Genomic DNA, 21,904 nt, shown 5'->3' on the forward strand with positions numbered 1-21,904 from the left:
GCTGTACAACGCAGTGAGATTTGGCTTTGCTGAATATCATTTTATATGAGAGTTTCGTGATGGAGGATGGACGGACATACCTGGATCACCTCCGCATTCTCTCGTTAGACCTTGCGTCATGCTCACCCCCTTTATAGGGTGGAAGATTATCCCACTCGGAGACCCGTTTCTTCAGATGTGCGAACGAAGCGAGATGAATGTCGACATTTTCACCATGTTTCGCTTTGAGGGACGAAATGACCGCGAGATGGCAGTTGGCTTGACCTGCTTCTGGTCTGGTGAGAATGGAGTTGAGCTGACAAGCATGTGATAAAGTGACATATCTATGAGCCTTGATGATGAAGTGGGACTTACGGGGTGATGAACAATATTGTCGATTTTCTCTGTTTCGTTGGTGTCATGATAAGCTGTGGTCTAGCTTTGGATGGCAGTACTAGTGGACGCCTTACAGATACGAATCGGACTGCATGATAATGGGATGTGACATTCCGACCTCATATATCAATACGAGCTGGATATACAGACACATGCAGACCGAGTACTTTACGGATTAGTCTGCGGTGATGACTGTTGTTGTCATTACTGCTCGGTGTCTCGGTCTCACCGTGTCACTGCGTCACTGCGTCACTCGCACGGACCACGACTATGACCAGGTCCAGTCTATTCGGCGATCTCCGTACATCGGGTCACTGACGTCGTGCTGGCATCAAGACATGACATGGACACTCTTCTTCTCCTCTATCTATCTCAATAGATAGGTTATATCCATCCTCAAAGAGTCTCACAGCTCTATAAATACCACCTCTCAGCTGCCAAGAGGAAACACATCCAGCATGTCCCGTAACCTCCTTATATACCTCTGTGCCCTCTCCTCCCTCTCATCGTCACTCTCCTTCCGACATGGCCAGAATCAGCTCAGAGACCTGTACGCCTACCCGAAATACGAAGTGCAATTCTTGAATGATCTGCCTCTGTCGAGATCAGACGCTTTGCGATGTCAGTCTCTGGGGGTGGATAGCGAGGAGCAGTGGTTGGAACCTTCTGTAAGGGATGGGAGGAGGTTGGGTGATGGCTCGGATGAGGAGGTTAAGGTGAGTTTAGCGTGTTACGACTTGAAGAAAGTCGGCCATAGATCATAGCTCGGCTCTATATCTAAGGATATCACAATCACATGTGACCAGAGATATCTATCGTATGGCTAAGAAAAAGAGGCTAATCACTGAACCCATCTCGCAGGACCAAGACCACCTCGAACTTGTACCCATGAACTTCGCCCACCCCTCAGACGGACCATCCGGTACGCCTTATCCATATCTTTGCCTAATGCCTTCACGAAATACCACCGTCTCCCAGACAGATCTGATAGATAAGTTGGATCAAGTGGAAGAAGTGGAAGATGAGCTGGACCCCGTGCAGGGATGGCAGGCTTTGAGTCATTTAGAGGGGAAGTGTCTGTTCACTAAACAGGGCTGGTTCACTTATTCGTGGGTTGACCGTTCCTATTCTACTACTCCCCCCAGAACATCTCATTTTGCATAAGAGAAGATACCTGCCTGAATAGGTTTTCCAGCGGGTGTGAAAACGAAAGTGTGCTAACATCAATCGGTCTACTCGCTCAGGTACTGCCATAACTCCCACATACGCCAATTCCACGCCGCTGCTCATCCTCACCCACATCCACCGGGCGGACTCGTCCCAGTAGAAGATACGAAATACGATGCCTACACCCTAGGTCAAGTATCCCCGGGTGCCCGCCAGAGATTCGCAAATATCCAACAACAACAGCCAGGTGGTAATGTCGCCAAACAGCGTGATCTTCAAGCACTAACCAAGAACCAAGAATCCCAGTCCAAAGCATTACCATCCATCTCTATCGGATCTTCGTCTTCGTCGAGATCAAGATACCTAGTACAGAAATGGTCGTACGGGACCCGATGCGATAAGACGGGTAAACCCCGAGAAGTAGAGGTTCAGATTCATTGTTCAATGACAACGGGCGATATGATCTACATGATCAAGGAGATGTCCATCTGTCAATATGTACTTATCATCCATTCGCCGTATTTATGCGGATTACCGGGGTTCAAGAATCATCAGGATCATTTGGAGAAGATTGGACCTGCTCCTGTTAGGTGTAGACAGATCGTCGAGGATTCAGATTGGAGGGCGTGGGAGACGGAGAATGAACAGCAACGGAAAGGACGAGGGTTAGAGGAGATTGATGGGGAAGAGGAGAGGAAAGATGGGAAATTGGGATTACCATATGGTAAGAGACCTACTGGGGCTGATACGCCGCCCTCGGAGAACGAGAAGGAGATACAACATCATTTTGGTCTAAAGGGACCGGATCAGATGTTCCCTGATACCCAGGGGCAAGGGCAGGGGGAAGACGAAGAGATGGAGATTGTCTTTGAAGGATCGGATGTAGAGGATGAATCGCTCAGGAATATGTTGAAGCAGGCTCTGGAATTATTGGGTAAGAAGACTCAATCGGGTAAATCCAAGGAGGATACCGATACCCCGGAGGGTGAGGGGGGTGAGGATGAGATTAAAGGCGAACAGGTCATCTTCTATTCATGGGAAGAAGGGGATGATGAAGATGAGGGACCGATCCTTCTCAATGCGGATTTGGTTGTGCTCGATGATGATTCCCAGGATGGTGATGGTGGAGAAGAGGGTGATGGCGAGGGGGTGAAGGAGAAGGCGAGAGTGCAACTAGGGAATAGGGAGAAAGATGTTTTGGAGAAGGTCGTGAGGGATTTTCTGAGCCAGAAGAAGGAGAAGAAAGAGGATGAGCAGGGGAAGAGGAATAGGGATGAGCTGTAGGATTTGGTAGATGTTTTGTGTCATTCTTGCAAGTGTAAGGGAGCATGCATCTGAGATGTGTTGATCGATGTTGAGGTACACGACGGTGAGCGGTTTATCAAGAAGTTCTTGCAGCTAGATACTGGGTGCCATTTTGGATTTCTCGGCACACGTTATTTGCAAATCATGAAGCTACATCATATTATATTACCATATCCTTATCTACAATATATCGTAATTAGAAATACAGACTGTCTATACCGTACAGACACAAGAGAACAACCAACATATTTCAAATAAACAAGCTCGCAGAGCACAAGTTACACAAAAAGAAATGATAAATCCATATTCAAGTGGGAAGAAAGGGAACGAACGCTTTTCCGTATATCGTCTAGTGTATAAGATAGATCACTCGTCCTCATCTTCAGAACCAAGTTCAAACTCCTCCCCAGCAGTGACCCTCTGCCAACCTTGCTTACTCTTCCCTTTGGCCTTATCGCCCCTCTCGTTCCTCGTAGAAGGCGTATTTAACAATGCTTCATTTTCTCCTTCTCTCCCCTCTATAGAAGAGCGTACAGGCCTGACAATATTTCCCAGGTGCGAGATAGGGAATATCAGCCCCATCAACCTAGCGAGCAATATCCAGCTCCCTATCCAACTTAGGGTGACTACGGTCTTACCGAGCTGACATAAGGGGAATGGGTCGATGTTGTAATCTTCTCCTGGGGAGGGGGCGGCAGATGCAGAGGGGTTGGAGCAGGGTTGATAAGGTGTTGGAGGGAAGAGGGTGTAGAGGATTGCAGAGACTATATCAAGGGGGGTTAGCTTACGCCCACGATGCGGAGGTACATGTAAAGATGACAGAGCCAACAGGTAGGTAATATAGTATGACGAAGACTGAGTGATGGGATGACTGTGACTTACCTGGCCAAACGAGGAAGAGCAATCCAGCGAGAGTAACTTCGAAGACTCTGTCTTTCCGTAATTTACTATGATCTCTAAACGTCGAAGAGCCTTCTTCGACCTCGGTTTGAATCCTCTTCTGTGAGAAATGTGTGATAAGGCTAAGTGAAGTATCCAGACGAATCCGACGAATCAGCGTGTGCTCTATGATCATTTGGTAAAGAGGCATGACTCACCATCCCAAAGATAGGAAGATTCCGAAGAAAGCAGTGACCAGCACGAGCACCCCGCTTGCGGCTATATGACCATTGCACACCGATCAGTCACGATGCTATGAATCCCTCTGTTAGATGAAGACGAGATCTGGCACTCACTGAATTCACCAACTTTGATAGAAGCGAATGAAGTGCAAACTACCACAAGCGAACATAGGTTCAAGGGTATATACGTCCATAGTCTACCTTTCGAGAATTTATCTCTCTTTTGAGGTCTATCTGTCCTTTCTTCTTCATCGCGTATATCAATCTCGCTTGTAGATACTTGATCTGTATCTGCTTCCTGCCGTGTCTGGACCTGAACCGCTGCGTTGGTATCTGACGTAGACGTAGCACCATACCCTGATCCTGCTCCTCTTATTCTTGATTCAGCTCCTGATGGAGCATTCCTAAGTGTTCTAGGCTGTAAGACTGGCGAATGAGGAGGAGAATTGATAGCCAGTTCCCACATTACGAATCTATCGTTATCGTCCTTGTTGTCCGATTCAGATTCAGAGGATAACGCAATGGAGAAATAGTTTAATACCTGACCGAACGTCAGGATTGATAGTAGGTGTAACAGGGTCAAGTCGAACGATAAGATTGGACAGGTGGGGAGGTCATCCAGGTAATGAAGGGTGTATTGGCATAGGGATGAGTCGATTGTGAATAATGTGAATGACATTGTTGTTGCTGTGAGATAAGTATATCAGATAAGCTACTGCTTGATTATGATAGATATGGGGTTTTGGCCTATGCCATTATTTTTTTGTTTGTTTCTTTGGCAGTGAACCATAGCACTTACATGTCCAGCATATCCACATCATCGCGACATAGGTGAACCCCAGTCTATCCAGGTAATGAGCCCATATCTTGGGTAAGATCACGGTGATAAATCGTCTATCGCGTACATCAGCATCGCAGCCTTTAGATCTCACACGGGAAACGGAGAGCAATCTATATTTTAACCCTTGATCTCTCGAGTGCCCTCTGCCAAATCCTTGGGTAGCAAGAGATGATCCAACTCACAACAAACAAATCACACTCGTCCCTATCAACCCCCCAGACCCAAGAACGACGATCGCACCTCTCACATCCCCAGGTTTCCCAGTATACATCTCGGTCTCTACATACCCACAGTATCATCATCAACACATGATCTGAATCTAGATCTCAAGGTAATGAGGGAAAGACGAAGACTTACCTGCACTGAACCTTGGAGCAGATACCGCTACGGCCACTGTGGAGAGTATCACCACTAGTCCATCTAGACCCCATCGTGTTTGATGAGAGGTAGGTAGCACTGAGGCCGAGGCTTTTGGTCCGGGTGGAGTTGACATCTTGCTTGGATTATATTCATGTCATTTATACGGACCGTTGATCGTTATGAGAATTATTGCCACTGCTTCAATTATATTTGCTGTTGATAGGTGTCGTTGGTGTCATTCGTCGAGCTCACTCGTCAGGGGGTCAGATTATTGTCATGAATAGTAGATGAATGGATGCGTTGATACCACTGATCAAGCTGAATGCGCAGATATATATATATAGAGAAGAAATGAGACAGATACAACCGCCAAGAAGTGATCATCGTTTCATCATGGATCATCTATCAGCTGATGTGAGAACGACATGAACATGAATCAAGCGGTGATATCCGATACAGAAAATCAGTTAACTCAAGAGGTTGTTTCATGCTAAGGTGCTTCGATGCATGAGCCAGATTATCACAAACATGCTTACGAGCCAAGATCATATACATGCATGATGGTGACGGTGATGATGATGGTTGTGCCGACAACGATATGCCCAGTCTAAAAAATCTATTGATCAGAGCCCCAAATCCCTACAACTATATGGAACTCTCTACAACTATCTGTTTGTCTGTCCCTTCGGTACTGTCTATGCCTATTCCCTCGTTACGCCTCCTCATCTTTCTTCTACCCCATAAACCCCCCAAAGTTCGACTCCAGCGTCTCATAAATAACGAAAATCATCGCACTACTAGGTGCGCTCTTCGCTATCGTCGTCCCACAACCAGCGTACAACCCCTTAATCCCCCTTGACCGATAGATAATCTTCGCCATCCTCACGAACGACGGTGGCGTCGAATTGGGATTCAGTTCAGCTTGAGTCTGAATAGCAGATTTGATAGAGTCGGCAGGGAACAGCGAGACTGTATAGGCTACACCGGCCATCGCTCCCGATACCATTAATTCCCATTTTGATAGATCCCCTTTCGTAACTACCTTGTCCTCTCCTGGGGAAAGCTTCGATTGATAACGAGCGATAAAGAGTCGAGCGGTATATTCGAAAGTTGCGAACCAAGCTGCTGAACCCCCCGTCTCACGGAAAAGCGTACCGGTCTGACCTAGCCATAATCCTTTGAATCCATTCTTACGGATCACGTCGCCTATCAACGCTATGGGTCCTTGTAATTTTGCGACGGGTGGTTTTGCTAGGGATGCAGCAGCGGAAGAAGAGGAGGGGGGCGGGATGTGGGGTGTAGAGGATACTGGATGGGAACCCGTTTGAGGAGATACGGAAGAGGGGACGGTACCTTCCATTGCTAGGCGCTGGACTTGCATTCGGCATTTGATGAGCTCGATAGGTGTTCTGTAGCGCATACCAGCATCTTAGCAAAATGTCTGATAGATGACAATGATATCAAGTACGATTTTCGTGTTTATGATGACCGGGGTTGACACCTTCACCATAGAGAGAAGACAAACTCACAATACGAAACTAGCCATAAACCCAGCTCCACCACCAGCAACAGCCAACTCAGCAGTCGTCAATTCCCTGTTCTTCCCTTTGAACGATCCTCCCACTGAGCTTGAGCCTGGTAGCTCCGGTCGCACAGCTAAGATGACGTCTTTCCATTTATTGTAGCACAAGAACAGCGTAGCATTCTCGCATGCTGCTCCGACAAGTGGTGCTGTCAAACCCTGTCGATATAAATTGATCAGCACAAGAGGCATGTGTATGCTTCACAAGGATGGTAAACGTACTCTATACAGTCCCACAAATCCCTCCCTCCTCCTCGTCTGGTTGAAACAATCCCAAGGACCTTTGAAGGTAGCTGGTCGGTCGGTAGGTTGGGATTGTAATCTCACCTTGACTAAGCATAGTATATAAGCTCGAATTTGAGATTCTTCAGGGTGGGGTAGCTTACCAAGATCAAAAGGGTGCTCGAACACTTTAGCTACCATCCCTGCTACCTATGATATTACATACAGTCAATATTGAATCTGTGAATTAGAGCAAGAAAACACGTACACTACCAAAAGTGATATCCTCCAAAGCGTTGGAATGCCCTTCTTCTGCTCCCATCGTGATTCGTCCTGATATAGTGTGGGAGATTGATGTCACTGGTACATATGAGGGTAGACTCGGGGTGGAGCAATGATTGTTGGGTTGATGGTGACAAGGGAAACAAGAATAAAAGTTGAAAATAATGGATGGATTATAGCATTTTTCAAAACATGATGTGTTTGCGGCTACGCCTACAACGAGGATTCATTCAGGCACGCATCAAATACTATATGTGATATCTAAGCGAGATATCTCCTCTCACATTCGCATATATTATTCCATATATATAAAGTCGACGAGTATGTCAAGACTGAGAGCTTTGATACCATTTTTTGCATATGGTACATTTAAGCTACAGTACATACATATACAACAGTAGATATACAACAGTAGCATGTACAACAGTGGCCTGTACAACGAGCAATCCTAAAATCGAGTCCTTGCCACCTGAACATCACAAGAAGCACAACACCTCCCAAGCATCGTAACAGGAGTCAAAGTCAACCTATCCCTCTCCTTCTTATCATAGTTCAGCCGGGGATCATGTAACCTCCATCCCACTTCCTTGGGTAGCGCTTTGACTCTGTTATACTTCTCTTCCTGATCTACCACCACAAATCTAAAACATCTATCACATCTATACGAGCCCCTGAATAACCCCAGGTATCTCTCAGGTATCATCTCCCCAATCATCTTCTCATATGAATCCATATCTTCTCTGGGGGTCAACGAAAATCGAGGTAAAGAGAGTGAGAGGATACAAAAGTCGATTAAAGATGGTACACCCACTCCTCTCCTTTTATCCAAGCTCATCACATTCGTTTCGGTCCTCCTGTATTCTACATTAAATCTCATTACATTGTCTATGGGTCCATGGTATCGATACAGACTCGAGGTTTCCCTAAATCTGCATTCCCATCGAAGAGCGGATGTTCGATCGCACCGTATTCGACGTAGTTGGGGGAGCCGAACCATGCTTAGAGGTAGATTCCTCAAGGTTGGGGTGGCGTGGAGATTGAGGACTTGAATATTGGGGAATGGGAGGGGGGATATTAGGGATTGGAATCTTGGGAAATTACTCTGGTTTGGGCCTATGAGGGGGATATTGATGAGCTTCTAAATACGTTTTTCATCTTGCCTCTGGTCGCAGAATGACACGGACTTGTGCCCGGCCTGCCATTGAGCGATCTCACACTTTCCATAAATCGCGGTCATACATATAAAAATCCCACTCACCCCACAAGTCCTTATTATCCATCTTATTACCCGACAAGTCCAGGTGGGTAACATCATTCAGGTTTGACCCTACAAGATCCAGTAAATCCTCAAAGTGGAGTTCCTGTATGAAAGGGTTGATATTGTCGTATGGCAAGTTCGACAGATCCAGTATATTCGGTTTAATGAACTCGCATCGGAGGGAATATCTCGCCAGACGCAGTATGAGGAACAACGGTGTTTGCGAGATATGTTGCGATAGGGTTGAATCTAGCTGCATGCACAACCATCTATCATATCAGCTAGATTGTGAGAAATCAGATCAAGGACCTTCCTCACTCACCGGTATCACGTTAAAACCCTCTGGCAAATGAAGTTTCGTATTCCTTATAGATCGGACTATACGTGCCTCCAATCCAGATAAGGTATGTATATACTCTCTATCTCTGCTTAATGGCAAAATCTGCTCTCGAATCAGATAATCTAGGATACCTATAATGCCTCCAGATCAGTCTGACATTCTCATGCATCTCAGTACAACACAAAGACGATGTACATACCCAAACAGCACCTGAGCTCTTTTGGGTCCTTCTCAGCACTTCCATCAGCCTTCATGCTCGAGATCAACTTTATCGTCCTCGTCCAGGGTAACGTTGACTTGTTCGATAATTTCGGTTTTTTACTTTGGTGCTTCGCTTTGGCTTGTCCCTTGCCTTTTCCTTTGGTGTTCATCCTAGATCCACTGGCACTCCCATCCAATAATTGCTTCGCCCTTTTCTCTCTCCCATCCCTCCTCTTCTCCTCCAGACGACTTAACTCCCCATCTATCAACACCCCACCACCCCTCCGATCCAAAATCAAAGCTAGACATTCCAAACACTCCAAAACCTGCTCTCTCCTCCTGATCACCCTCCTGGGCGTCCTATCTTCATCCATACTTATATCATACACTGAATCATCCGACTCATCCGAGCTATCTGACATGGGCTCTTCCTCATCTGACGAGGGGTTATCCTCATTATCGTATCCGTGGGTATAATGATACTCCTCGTCGTCCATTAGGTAGTAAGGATTATCGTCCAAGTCTGAGCCTGAGAATTCATCTTGGTCTATCCCGTATAGCTCTAGACCCATGTCATTGGAGGGTCAACTTCCGACTGAATGATGATGTATGAGGGGAGCGACTCAAGCTGAAATAGGAGACACATATCCAGAGCTTTCGATCATGTCTTCCATCAGCTCGAGGATGGAGGATGTGTCGGTGCGTATGTTTTATGTGGTCCTCCGTCGGAAAGAGTAGCCGAGGTCAATAGCCGATGAAACCAAACATCAATCCGTCATTCAGCTGACTTTGACTATCCTCCTCTCCCTCATCCACCAAAGCACGACAGACGGATGTGAACTTGCTCGAGAGAGGATACGTAGTGGTACTGGATCAGGAGGTCATACAGTCAACCCGTCACTCCAATAACCCTCCGAACCCTCCGAATCCGAACTGGAATTGCAATTCCCAAGGCCCAAGGTGAATGACACGATGCCTCAGAGTATCGAGTCTTTACTTCCACCTCTCAAACCCGAATCTCTACGGTAAGTGTATCCAGAACATCTCTTCTATATGTATCATATCCCTTCAAGAGACGCTCAGCTGACCTACGGACGGTGGTAGATGTATATACCGACTTCAGCGGTACCGCCTTCCTAAGGAGAAAAGGCGATATCCCAAGAGGAGATCAGCAGCCGTAGCCGTCATGTACGCTCGCTTCTGCCCTCTAGCATTCTTCATCCCTCAGAGCTGACTTCAGAATGGTCTACACAGACTGTTCGTTGGTCGACTGGGAGATTTATACGTCCTACTCTCGACGTGAGCTGCCTCGTCCTGTATCCCCTTTAGGCAGACAGCTAATAAAACTCATTCAGTCGAGCAGGCGATATGCGCACATACGCTCATGATACGGCTCTGCCGGGAGGTAAGTACGAAGAAGGCGATGTGGACGCTGAGGGCACAGCGGTAGGTCAGGTCCGCGTTATATCCCAGCTTTGAAGTGACATAATCACTGATGTATGTGTTAGCGGAGAGAAGCTTATGAAGAGGTAAGTTTGAAGGAGGATCAGTCCATTACATGGATCTAACGTCGGAGTGTTGGATTCCTCAGATAGGTTTACCGATGGACAGAGAGAAGGTGAAGAAGCTATGCGAACTAGAGAAATTCATAACTGGCAATTCACTGATAGTGACTCCGTAAGTATGATCCTCTCTCATTTATATATACGATAGACCCCATCCTCAGATCAGAACAGTACTAATTGACACCGAATTTTCATCCAGCGTAATCCTCCTAATAACAGACCACACGCTCACCCCCCTCCTAAACCCCAGCGAAGTACACAGACTCTTCTCCATGCCCCTCTCAGCATTCCTGCATTCCCGCCCCTCCCAAATCCCCTCATTCCACTATCGAATCTCCCACCGTATATCCTCCATACCGCACTGGGTGATTGACTCGATCCCCCCTCCGCCAATTGTGGGGTACTCGATAGATGATGGCGAGGTGGGTGGGAAAGAGGGGAGGTTCTACGGGTATAGGGATATAGCTTGGAATGGGCATGGGACGGTTAGGATGCATAGGTTCTTGACGGGGAGGGAGGGCGAGGGGGTCAGGCCTGTATATGGGTTGACTGCGTGAGTATTACCCCTGATCTCCTGCACATCAAGATACTGATGTACACCCTACACCAACGGTCCTTAATCGTTCCCATGTGTGCTCCTGGGGTGATATAGCTGATGTGTGTTGCATGTTTATAGCGCAATCCTCATTCAATCAGCTACGATAGGGTACGACCACCCACCCGATTTCCCCATTACCGCACCAGGACAGAAATCAATGATGGAGCGTATCATACTGGATGTCCGGCATGGAGAGGGACCATTGAGAAGAGCAGTGGATGCAGAAGGTTTATGGGACGATTGGAAGGTTGACGATGATGTGTTAAAAACCAAGGGGAGAGCCAAGTTGTAAACAGTCTCTATCTAGATCTCGGAGTATTCGAGTGTAAAGTGTACAGTATATACCATCATCCCTTGAAGAAATTGTTGTAGGATTATATTTGACAATGCATTAACCACTAATGTAACTATATGCATTATGCAGTTTACGATACGACAATGTACAAAAACCAAAAACTGCTACATGAACAAAATAGGTAGCTTAGCAAGTATGCACGTATTCTTTCGTTCTCTTTCTTCTTCTATTCTGTGAGTCATACACATCTTCTCTGTTGTATACACACATTCATCGAACTCCTTCGCATCCGCATCAAAGCCACAAGGCATCACCAAATCCTCAACTAGCTGAACAGATCTGCTAATTCCTCGGTCTAAACATCAAAACCATAATCAGCTATCGTCGACGCATACACTTTCACATATCTCTGACCCACCTTTTGCGCCATCAGTTCCTTCCTGGTCATATTCTTAAGCGACAACTGAGCCAAGTTCGCCTTCTTCTTCTGTATCTTATCTAATTTCTCTTCTATCGAATCTTTGATCATGAGTTTGACAGCTAGCACAGGTCGAGTTTGGCCCATTCGATGCTATATCACGTATCACCATCAGCATACGCCATTCATTCTGGACGATTAACCGAAGGATAGCATATGATGGTAGAGCTCAGAGGTAAATTTACAATACGATCGATAGCTTGACTCTCCACCGACGGATTCCAATAAGGATCCACCAAATAACATCTCGAAGCGACGGTCAGGTTCAATCCCACTCCACCTGCTCGAGTAGACACCAGAAGAACTTCAACCTGTTTCTTGTATTTCAGCGCATCGATAGCTTTGGCTCGTTCTTCTCGAGTCATCGTACCGTCCAATCGGGCGTAGCGGATATTGGTCTCGTCCAACATGTCTGAGATCCTATCGAGCATGGTAGTCCATTGAGAGCTACGTCACAATTACCATCAACACCGTCTCTTATAACTTGAGGATTCTCGGTGACGAGCAAGAAGGAACCAGACAAACTCACAATACAATACTCTTCGTCACCAAAGGCTTTCCCTCATTATCCAACTCCTCAATCCCATCGTCATCGCCAGCAAACGGATCATAATGCGGTGAATTCGGATTCCTCTTCGAAAGCGTCAAAAGCTCATCATGCAGATACTGCATCTTAGTCGACAGGTTGAGCTTCTCCCCGGGTGGCCTAACATACTTCTTCCTAGCTGCTCGTTTGGGTTGATCGGGAATGACTTCGTTCGACGGTTCGCATTCCGGTGGGGTAACTTCGATGATGTCCGATGGAATTCTGAGCATCAAATTGCAAGTTCCGCAAGCTCTAGCGACGGTCGATTTGGCTTTCTTGGCGTAATCGGAGTATACTTGGGATTTGAAGCATCCAGCGCCTTGAGAACACGAATGTCAGCGATACCTCCCTACGCAGCGGAGCAGATAGTGAAACTTACAGTAAAGATGTAAACATTTGGTCAAAACAGGTTTCGCCGAGAACTTCTTCTTGGGTTTCTCATCCTTGGTCGTGAACTCCTCGACACCGCCCAACCCAATATCAGGGAAATAATCCCCAAAGTCCGCTCCACAGCTCGAGCATAATGCTCCAGCTCCTTCCTTGAGACCACAACAGACAGCAACAGCCCTAGCCTGATTCAACCCATTCGTATCTATACCTTGAACGGCGACTTGATAATCCATGATCGTACCATCGTAATCTTCCTCAACAGACCCAGCCATAGCAAGATCAACGTGGTTGCAAATCTGTCGTAATCGTAAGACTTCCTGTAACATATTTGCGTAATTCTTGCCTAGCTCGTTCTTCCTCTTAAGTTCACCAACTCTATCTTTGGCTGCAGAAGCTCGTTCGTCGTAGACTTTCCGTTCGTCTTCGCGTAACTCAAGCCAGAGCTGTACTTCTTTTCTAGGAGGGAGGTTGAGGATCTTTCGACCATCTTCGGCTGTTGAATCTTTCGTTCTCCGGAGTGTACAGCATCGCATTACAAGCTGGAGTCGTGCGACACCAATTTGTTCTCCGTATTTACACGGTGATGAGATATACTGCGTGAAGACGTCTTTCTCGTCGACAGGACTGACTCTGAGGAATTTGAACAAGGCCCAGACATCTTCGATCTTGTTTTGGATGGGTGTACCGGTAAGAGCCACTCGTCGATCAGATTCGAGGGCACAAGCTGCCTGAGAAGCTACTGTAGATGCCGTTTTGATGTAGCTAAAACCCTCATCAGCGTTTCGTTCGGTTCCCATCGCAGGAAAACACTCACTGAGCTTCGTCCAGTACCACTCTGAACCAATCAATCGCCTGTAAAGGGCTGGTCTCCGTGATCATCACTTTCGATTTCCCCTTCCCTTTCTTAGTCGACTTCATCAGAGCAGCCACTTCCATAGCTTTGATTTCGGCTTCCACCTCCGGCTTAGTCGCATGATCATTGAGAGATGTATCTCCCGTTACATCTACCTCTTCTCCACTATTTTCCGCAGTTTCAGATGGCGTGTTCGTTTCAGTCACACTTCCAGATTGCTTTGAGAATTCGTTTGCGAGAGTGCTGTAAGAGGTGATTACCACATCGAACTCCGAGATGAATTGAGGATCCGGTCTTCTACTTGGCCCATGGTATATGTACACTTTAAGCACATCGAAATCTTCTAGCAGCTCATCATCCGACGATTCCTCTCCATTGGCCTTGGGTGGCTTCCATTTCCTCTCGATGACTTTCGGCGGCATGACACCAGCTGATCCACCGACAATCTCAACAGGTCCATTCCAATGTTCCTTGATCTGATCTTCCCAATTGGATATAGTTGACATCGGACAAACAAGTAAAGTGCCCTTTGACTTGACGGCGATACGTGATCGACGAGCAGAAAGAGCTTTGTTGACATCGGCATCTCGCTTTCGTTTCTTCCCTTTACTATCTGTAGCTTCAGCATCGATATCAGGCATTCCAAAGACTTTGGTCTTGAAGGATGATTTCACATCGCTATCGTCTTTTTCAGATTCAGCAGGTGTAGGTGTCATCTTCTCGATCTTACTCTTCGCCCAATCGTGTGCAGAGCTTCGAGTGGCTGCAATAAGCGATACTACGGACAGGGTTTTACCCAGACCCATCTGTGGATGGAGATCTCGTCAGCTTCCAATTCACCGTAACAGTCTGTTGAATCAATAACTTACATCATCTGCCAAGATCGCACCTTTGCTATCATCCGGTCTCTCCCCTTTCCTTGCTCTAATTTCATCGTTGGTGATCTTATTCCTCCAAGACCGCACTTTTCCTTTGTCGTCCCTTATACCCTCCCAAAGAGATCTAGGATCATCCGATTTCTCCTTCTCTTTTTCCTTCTCCTTGTTCTTCTCCGCATCTTCCGTGGGAGTAACCTCTCCACTAGATTCTGATTTTGACTTCTTCAGCACCTTTTTAGCATTCTTCTTAGCTTGCTTGAGACACGACGAATCCTGTTCACGTTGAAGGAAGAAGGTCAAAGCTCGCCGTTGATGAGGGAACAAGTTGGTTTTAATCAGTGGACCTGAAAAATGGCCAACATAGATCAGCAGTTGATCAATCATCGATGCCTGATACAAGGAGCAGAGAGTGACAGACCTGGATCACTCTGTTCCAATTCTCCCCCATTATCCAGACTCTTGAATACCTCGTCCACCTGTTTTCTCTGTACTTCCACCTGAGTTGCCTTTTCTCTCTCCTTATCCGCAAAAAGCATTCCATGACCCGCACCACTAAGCATAGCCCTTCTCTGAGCGTAGATAGCCATCTGAGCAGCGAAATGACCTCCACCATGAGCGTTTTCATATCTGGGCTGTTCGGAATGTCGAGAAGGGTCATATGGCGGTACGGGATCTTGCAAGTATAAAGACAAGGTAGCAAGCATATTGGCGATATACTGTACGTTGGAAGGGAGAGTGAAAAGGAGGACGTTTATTCGAACAGCAAAATGATGCTGGGAGCGAGAAGGGATATAACGTCAGCTCTGTATACTGGGAAGCGGCGATTTTGGATGTATGAACTCTTCCACTCACAACTTCTGGTTGTACTCTCTGAACGAAACCTTCCAATCTAACTAATCCCCTCTGCATGAGTGAACCTAATGGATCTGCTACCCCAGCATCAAGATCGCCCACAAAAGTAGTAAGTCCGGCTGAGAGAGTGCAGATTAGTCAGCTTCCATATTATCTCTCTCTAAGACAGGAAGTGTCCTGCTCACGAGTCAAGACCTGTATTGTGTCTCTAAGCAACAAGTTATTCGGTTCTCCCTTCCTCGCAGGTGTACCAGCTACCCTATGCTGTAGGTTATCTCGTCAGCTGACTCATTCACTTTTTTCTCCCATGTCCCATGGTAATGACTCACCTTCAACTTCACTCGGAGCAGCTCGGCACCTTTATAATTCACCACATCGTATCTCTCTTTACTGTCCGGAGGGGATTGCGCACCGACAAGCACAGCAGGACAGGGGTAAAGCATGATAGCCTGGGACCAGATCGCACCTATACATATCGGTCGTTTGTCGTTATTCTGCGGTGGTGGAGAAGGTATATTCCGTGTGGTGAGATCGATAGCTGATGAGGCATCCGTCCCTGCTGATTGTTGATATCCGTTCACACCGATCGGATGAGGTTGTTGAGGAGCAGGAGCAGAATTTGAATGGATGAATCCATCACTGGAGTTGGGTGGCCATCCTGTAATTGTGGAAGAAGAGGAAGAAGGGCCTTGGCGGGGGGTTGTGTTGGGATTGGCAAAATGACCAAATCCAAGTGGTCGGTTGGAAGTACCACTTGGACTTGCTACGGGTGATTTCATGTTGGATCCGGTGTAGGTTATACCATTTGGATCGGTTGGTGAGGATGAATGTTTGAAAGGTGAGGATGATGAAGATGTAGAGGATAGAAAAGGATTGGAAGATGAAGATGATGTTGCTGCGAAAGATGAAAAAGGTCCGTGCGTGCGACCGGCGGTATTTTGTGTTTTAGGAGAGGAAGCGGAGGAAGAGGTCATAGCGTTGTGTGATGAGGCGATGCCCGGTTGACCTTGACCTTGAGTTACTCGAGTTGACTGTACTTCTCGTTGTTTCTCATCTTCACCCGAGTCATCATCCCCCGTCAGATCTATCGATGTTGACTTTGATGTCGAGTGATCATGGCGAGGTGGAGGTATACTATCAGAGGAGGTGGCGAGGGAACTCATGTGAGAACTTGTCGTGGAGGTTGATTCGATTTGAACGACAGATGATTGCAGGGGTTGATACTTTGCCTTTTATATATGCATTTGAGTGAAGTGTTTTATGTGTGATGTGAGAGTAGGGCGTAGTAATCAGGTGATGAAAGGAGAGTTACTGATGATATCTTATTTACCTGAGAAAAATAACATGATACTCGTGAGATATGATGACCGATGGCGATTATCCGCAAAATACAATGTTGAGACGAGTAACGGTCATGTCCGCTTACTAATCTATGAGAACTACGAACATGTATAATACGAGTGGCAGCGCAACGGGCATCCGGCGAAATCTCGCTGCCATCTGTGTCCGCATCTGCATGAGTAAGCTTACAAGGAATACTATATATGAGACGGAGAAGAATAGTAAGCATCTGGTGGAGTGTTGGAATTCCGTAGGATATCTAAAGAAATAACGGTCAGGTCGGATGAGAATCTTCTTCTCCTTTGAAATGCACTTCCAAGCCTTCGGAAACCCCTACTATTAGGAAATTCGCCTTGTATATATACATTTATGATACTCCACCACGCCATGACTAAGACTGATTCTTCCACTTACATTTAACCGCTATATTCAGCCCAACAGGGAGCAATACCCCCGCTCCATCTCTCTCCTTAATCAAGATGAATAATCAAGACAACTCTGATACCGCTCACACCGCTGACTCATCTACCCGGGCAGCTCGTCCATCCTCTGCGCGCAGTGCTGGCGGTACAGGACCCTCGCACGAATGCTCAGTATGTCTACATCGAAGGTCCTCCATACCAGACTCGACAGAGTGGGCTTCTCAATCTCGAACGTCACTGCGATCATTACCTGAAAGAGCGGTGGACAGCTTAACCGCAAAAGTTCAAAGTACGATCCAGTTTATATCTGCTTTCATGCCGTCTCACGAGGCAAAGTCGGACGATGAGATGCGAATTTCCATGGATAAAGGGAAAGAGCCAGTGATTAGGGAATCTCGTAAGAAAGTGGAATTCAGGAGAAGAGACGCAAACGATCCCCCTCAAGATTGAATTTGACTTTTGAATGTAGCTTACTGAGCACTTGGCGGTTTGCAACTTACGTTTCTGTTGCTTGTCTATGCAATTGATACTCGGTTTAAATGGCGTGCTCGTACCTTCATGATCAAGCACAGCCAGAGCTACATCATCCTTTCTAGTCGCGACGATCTCCAGCATCTCGAAACATCAAAAGCGACACCGTAATGCACCGTCATCGCATGCTTCACATCACGTCAATGAGGTTCTTTCGCAATGGTAGTCGATCCTTTCATCCAGCTCCAACCTCATAGTCGATCGAAGGCTTCGCTTGCCTTATATATAGCTTATCGGTCATACAAGGGGGAAATCGATATTAGACCACTTTCACATTTCTCTCCATAATCATAAGAGCCTTTTGTTTCAGGTGCGTGAATCCCGGAATTCTGTAGAGATCGTCCATGAAGCTAACGAAGGATCCCCTCATCGGACAGCACACACACCGTGATGGAAGATACCCATTTCTCTGAAGATCTTCTCCCACGTGGCCGCGAAGAAGAGTACTTTCGACTTCGCTATGGTGATGAAGATCTGGGCTACAAAACAGTCAAAGTCTGGAGAACGATGATGTACGATATGCAGAATTACATTCCAGGTCAAGAGTTCCACTCAGGTTTAACCGAAGAGCAACGTCAGGAGATGAAAAGGTTGATCCAAGACAGAAGTGTCAACAGCATCCTTGAGGATCACGATTTAGAACGCTACAATAGAATGAAAATCATCTATGGACTGGAAGACATCGAAAACTTCAAGATCTCCCCTTCTTCGAATCTACCAGTTGATTACCGTCGCGGGAGCGAACGTTTCTGTTTCAAGACCAAGTCTGCAGAACGAGAGCAGCACAGCTCTACTGCCGGCAGTGGCGCGAGCTCCGACGGGATTGTCGGCTGGTCAGCATCCTTGCCACCTCTCCCAAGCATCAGAAGCATTGTGGAAAGCTTGAGGGGACTTTCCGCCTATTTTTACAGCAACACCACCTCGCAAGAAGAGGGGGATACAGCTGGCGCTCCACCCACAGAGGGTGAAGGAGAAGGTGCAGCAAGCGAGACGTGAGGTTGGGGTGGAGGGGCAATAGCCATCATAGGCACTCAGCGTTCCCAATTGAACCACAGTTGACAATTGTTCCAGCTCATCTGACTCTTCTTACCCTTGTTCTAGAGTACAGCACATATTCATGCTCGTATACTCACCACGAAATGTATATCCCTTGTCGCTGAAGCACACAGATGGGTGAAACACGATGACCATCGTCACCTCCATTCTGAGGGAATGCACTACCTTGCACCACCGGGGAATTCTTACATTGCACCGCCACGAATAATGGCATCTCTCAACTTATGACATCTCATCCTCTCGGCGCTTTCCTTCCATAATCCAAGGCTCGACCTGAAAGTCCAAGTCCGATCCAAAGGACTGAGATTGAGTCCTATGAGTCATAGTGCGCCGGAAAAACGATAAGGCAGGCTATAAATGAGATACAGTAGATTGATCATCTCCCTCGTTTGCAATCGAATAGTTCTCGCTCCGCCAGATCCCAAAACTCACTGACAATTACCCATCCTAAGAGATAGCTCATCACTCATACAGCATGTCCAACCCCAACCCAACCAATCCACCTCTACAACCTCCTCATCAGGTCTCACAGGTCGTATCGCCGATGTCATCTCCAGCGCCGCTACTAGAGTAGGCAACGCCATGTCAACCACTGGAAGTGCCATCACTCAATCTCCTATTGTCCACACTGAGGAAACGGCGAATGGGCATCTGAGTCCTGGAGGGGATCATGCACCTGCACCTTCTGACTCCGAGACGAACTGATCTCGTGTAGCTCGGAAGCCGGATGCCCATCTGTCATAGATCAGGCGTATCAATTCTTGGTGAGAAGTAGATGCGAGATTAGGAAGGGCGTTTATTTTGTGATATATTATATGGGCCAGTCGGAGAGTCATTGAGTTGAGTTGCATGAATGAGATGTGGTTGTGGAATTGCAGGCGATGTACACTCTTTGCGCAATCTGGTGCATCAAACAAGACTCTCAATTGGAAGTCAACTCACGTACTTATCGTCACGTCCCCTATTGCGATCGACAAACTCAAGCTGTCTCCGTGGATTTCATTGCGCCCTTACTCTAGTATCGTATCAATGAACTTGTACTAAGAAATAGCTAGATGCATTTCGATCATAGTCATAATCACTAACATGAATTAGGCATAAGATAAATATCGTTGACAAACGTAGACGAAAACATAGACGTCATCGTTAGGAAAAATGCTAGATATGACAACGAAAACCCAACGTTTAAAACCAAATGATAGTCCTTATTCTTCTTCCGAGAACCAATAATACTGTAGAGATCTATATTACAAAGCATCACCCCGTCCAAGCAAGTCAAATCCTCATCCATTCCATTGGTAATCCCTTCCTCCCCGGTAAACTCTTTCTCGACCCACCGCTCCTTACCGACGAAGCCGAAGCAGAGGACGAAGTCGATGTCGATCCGGTTGATATGAATTTCTGCTGATGGTGATCCGTACCCATCGACAAAGAGGTCAAGAACGAATGATCGCCCTTCAATCCCAGGGGACTTCCTCTCGAATCCTGGCTTGAATTATGCGATGACTTTCGATCCTTTCTGGGAGCATAGGGAGTCAACGGTCTAGTACCGAAAGATCGTCTGGTAGGTGAGGGAGTCTTGGGTGTTCGGACGGGAGGTAAGGGGAATCTCAACGATCGACTCTCGAATCCGTTAGCCATGTTGGTGGGATCGGCATGTTCGGAATCCGAAGCCGACGCCGAAGAGTTGGTTACTGAGACTGGACCTGAGAATTCTGATTCGGAGCAGGAAGAGGACGAGTCGAATTCGAATTTCTCTCCACAAGAAGTCAAGAGATCTTCTAACGCCATAGCTAAGTCGCATGGATCATCGGGTGATTTCCTCTTCGCCCTCTTACTTTGTCGTTTGGTAGGTGTAGCCGGTGAATATACTTTCGAAGCCCATTCGATGGACGATAAGATTGGTAAGGCAGGTAGTAAGCCTGGTGTAGTGGCTGTTCGGGGAGTGATGATTAGATCGGAGTCGACGGTTGAGGCGTTGGAAATTGCACTAAGCATATTGGCACTGGTGGGAGTCCGGTTGGAAGGAGGGGTGAGGAATCGAGTGGAAAGTGTTAGAGGTAATGGTGGTGGTCTTCTACCGTTCTTGATTGATTCGGCGAGGGTGAATGTAGGTTGTTTCGTGAATAGCGTACCGCCGATGGTATCTTCAGTCATCTCAGTATCAGGTTCGAAGGAATCTGATCCTTGATGTAAAGGGATATCCGACCATCCGAAGGGATCATCATTCTCGAGTAATGGTGTGGATATCAAGAATCCTTCTGATTCACCTTCAGTCAGGGATGAGGTCGCCTGACTCGATAGACTGCCTTTGGAAGACCATGATAATCTGTTCAACTTCTCGTCCATCTCCATATCCTCGTCGATATCTCTGGGTACGTTGATCGGCGATCTTCTTCCGTGAGATGGTGAGGGAGAGGGAGAAGGAGATGGGAAGATTTCGCTTGAAGGTACAGCCGAAGGTAGGTTGTATATTACGTTCAAATTGTTGGATTGTTGTTCCATCACTTCCTCCGATTCCAGCACGGTGAACAAACCAAGTTGAGCAGGTTCTTTCATGTTGATGTGTCTTGCTCTGTTTCTTCGCGGGGAGTAGACAGGTGGTTTGGGTGCTCTTCGATGTGGGGCAGGTGGTGAGATCGGGATGGAGGGGAAGAAAGAGTTGGAGATATCTGGGAGATATTCTTCGGTTGAGTGGGTGTAGGCGTGTGGGTGGATATTTAAGGAGAACGGATGAGGTTGGTTCATTCTTTTGCTCTGTGGCGCAAGAGTATGAGAATGATGCGTCTGTGGATGACATACAGAGATGTAAGCTACAGTCATACCCGTAATATCCAGGATTTCAAGATGAGATGTTTACTCACGATAGGAACCCAATAAGGGGTAATGATCCAAAAAATACCTTTGATCGATGGATCAGTGCGGGGGTGTTCCCAAAAGATTGGTAACGTTGAGTTACTTTAGAAGTCTCGTCGTACCGTTTGAGAGTGCTTGAGCTTGAGCTT

General features: G+C 46.8%; 10 protein-coding genes across 10 annotated transcripts; 4 read left to right on the forward strand and 6 right to left on the reverse strand.

Moving 5' to 3' along the window:
- Window positions 1-85: 85 nt before the first annotated feature.
- Window positions 86-401, reverse strand: I302_100261 (uncharacterized protein; the record flags this gene model as incomplete). The annotated part of the gene is made up of 2 exons (XM_065869050.1): window positions 86-275; window positions 355-401. 2 exons carry the CDS (start codon window positions 399-401, stop codon window positions 86-88), a joined length of 237 nt encoding a protein of 78 aa, XP_065725122.1.
- A 432-nt stretch (window positions 402-833) lies between these two features.
- Window positions 834-2,826, forward strand: I302_100262 (uncharacterized protein; the record flags this gene model as incomplete). Its single annotated transcript, XM_019190279.1, has 3 exons — window positions 834-1,091; window positions 1,237-1,484; window positions 1,620-2,826. 3 exons carry the CDS (start codon window positions 834-836, stop codon window positions 2,824-2,826), a joined length of 1,713 nt encoding a protein of 570 aa, XP_019047027.1.
- A 387-nt stretch (window positions 2,827-3,213) lies between these two features.
- I302_100263 (uncharacterized protein) lies at window positions 3,214-5,302 on the reverse strand (the record flags this gene model as incomplete). The annotated part of the gene is made up of 7 exons (XM_065869051.1): window positions 3,214-3,611; window positions 3,730-3,869; window positions 3,945-4,005; window positions 4,083-4,655; window positions 4,768-4,862; window positions 4,992-5,088; window positions 5,167-5,302. 7 exons carry the CDS (start codon window positions 5,300-5,302, stop codon window positions 3,214-3,216), a joined length of 1,500 nt encoding a protein of 499 aa, XP_065725123.1.
- A 600-nt stretch (window positions 5,303-5,902) lies between these two features.
- I302_100264 (uncharacterized protein) lies at window positions 5,903-7,295 on the reverse strand (the record flags this gene model as incomplete). Its single annotated transcript, XM_019190281.1, has 5 exons — window positions 5,903-6,578; window positions 6,699-6,910; window positions 6,974-7,083; window positions 7,138-7,183; window positions 7,242-7,295. The coding sequence occupies 5 exons, from the start codon at window positions 7,293-7,295 to the stop codon at window positions 5,903-5,905; spliced, it is 1,098 nt and encodes a 365-aa protein (XP_019047029.1).
- A 408-nt stretch (window positions 7,296-7,703) lies between these two features.
- Window positions 7,704-9,626, reverse strand: I302_100265 (uncharacterized protein; the record flags this gene model as incomplete). Its single annotated transcript, XM_019190282.1, has 4 exons — window positions 7,704-8,368; window positions 8,514-8,766; window positions 8,836-8,984; window positions 9,053-9,626. 4 exons carry the CDS (start codon window positions 9,624-9,626, stop codon window positions 7,704-7,706), a joined length of 1,641 nt encoding a protein of 546 aa, XP_019047030.1.
- A 400-nt stretch (window positions 9,627-10,026) lies between these two features.
- On the forward strand, window positions 10,027-11,509 carry I302_100266 (uncharacterized protein; the record flags this gene model as incomplete). Its single annotated transcript, XM_019190283.1, has 8 exons — window positions 10,027-10,079; window positions 10,159-10,242; window positions 10,309-10,353; window positions 10,410-10,500; window positions 10,563-10,583; window positions 10,646-10,731; window positions 10,819-11,172; window positions 11,296-11,509. The coding sequence occupies 8 exons, from the start codon at window positions 10,027-10,029 to the stop codon at window positions 11,507-11,509; spliced, it is 948 nt and encodes a 315-aa protein (XP_019047031.1).
- Window positions 11,510-11,837: 328 nt separating this feature from the next.
- On the reverse strand, window positions 11,838-16,712 carry I302_100267 (uncharacterized protein; the record flags this gene model as incomplete). Its single annotated transcript, XM_019190284.1, has 11 exons — window positions 11,838-11,867; window positions 11,931-12,083; window positions 12,176-12,437; window positions 12,520-12,895; window positions 12,956-13,728; window positions 13,781-14,625; window positions 14,689-15,041; window positions 15,116-15,470; window positions 15,550-15,668; window positions 15,735-15,813; window positions 15,879-16,712. 11 exons carry the CDS (start codon window positions 16,710-16,712, stop codon window positions 11,838-11,840), a joined length of 4,179 nt encoding a protein of 1,392 aa, XP_019047032.1.
- A 657-nt stretch (window positions 16,713-17,369) lies between these two features.
- Window positions 17,370-17,762, forward strand: I302_100268 (uncharacterized protein; the record flags this gene model as incomplete). Its single annotated transcript, XM_019190285.1, has 1 exon — window positions 17,370-17,762. The coding sequence occupies one exon, from the start codon at window positions 17,370-17,372 to the stop codon at window positions 17,760-17,762; it is 393 nt and encodes a 130-aa protein (XP_019047033.1).
- Window positions 17,763-18,497: 735 nt separating this feature from the next.
- Window positions 18,498-19,604, forward strand: I302_100269 (uncharacterized protein; the record flags this gene model as incomplete). The annotated part of the gene is made up of 2 exons (XM_019190286.1): window positions 18,498-18,835; window positions 19,358-19,604. 2 exons carry the CDS (start codon window positions 18,498-18,500, stop codon window positions 19,602-19,604), a joined length of 585 nt encoding a protein of 194 aa, XP_019047034.1.
- Window positions 19,605-20,174: 570 nt separating this feature from the next.
- Window positions 20,175-21,647, reverse strand: I302_100270 (uncharacterized protein; the record flags this gene model as incomplete). Its single annotated transcript, XM_019190287.1, has 1 exon — window positions 20,175-21,647. One exon carries the CDS (start codon window positions 21,645-21,647, stop codon window positions 20,175-20,177), a length of 1,473 nt encoding a protein of 490 aa, XP_019047035.1.
- Between the last annotated feature and the right edge of the window lie 257 nt (window positions 21,648-21,904).

Source organism: Kwoniella bestiolae, chromosome 1 (genome assembly GCF_000512585.2).
Source record: "Kwoniella bestiolae CBS 10118 chromosome 1, complete sequence".
Lineage (NCBI taxonomy): Eukaryota > Fungi > Basidiomycota > Tremellomycetes > Tremellales > Cryptococcaceae > Kwoniella > Kwoniella bestiolae.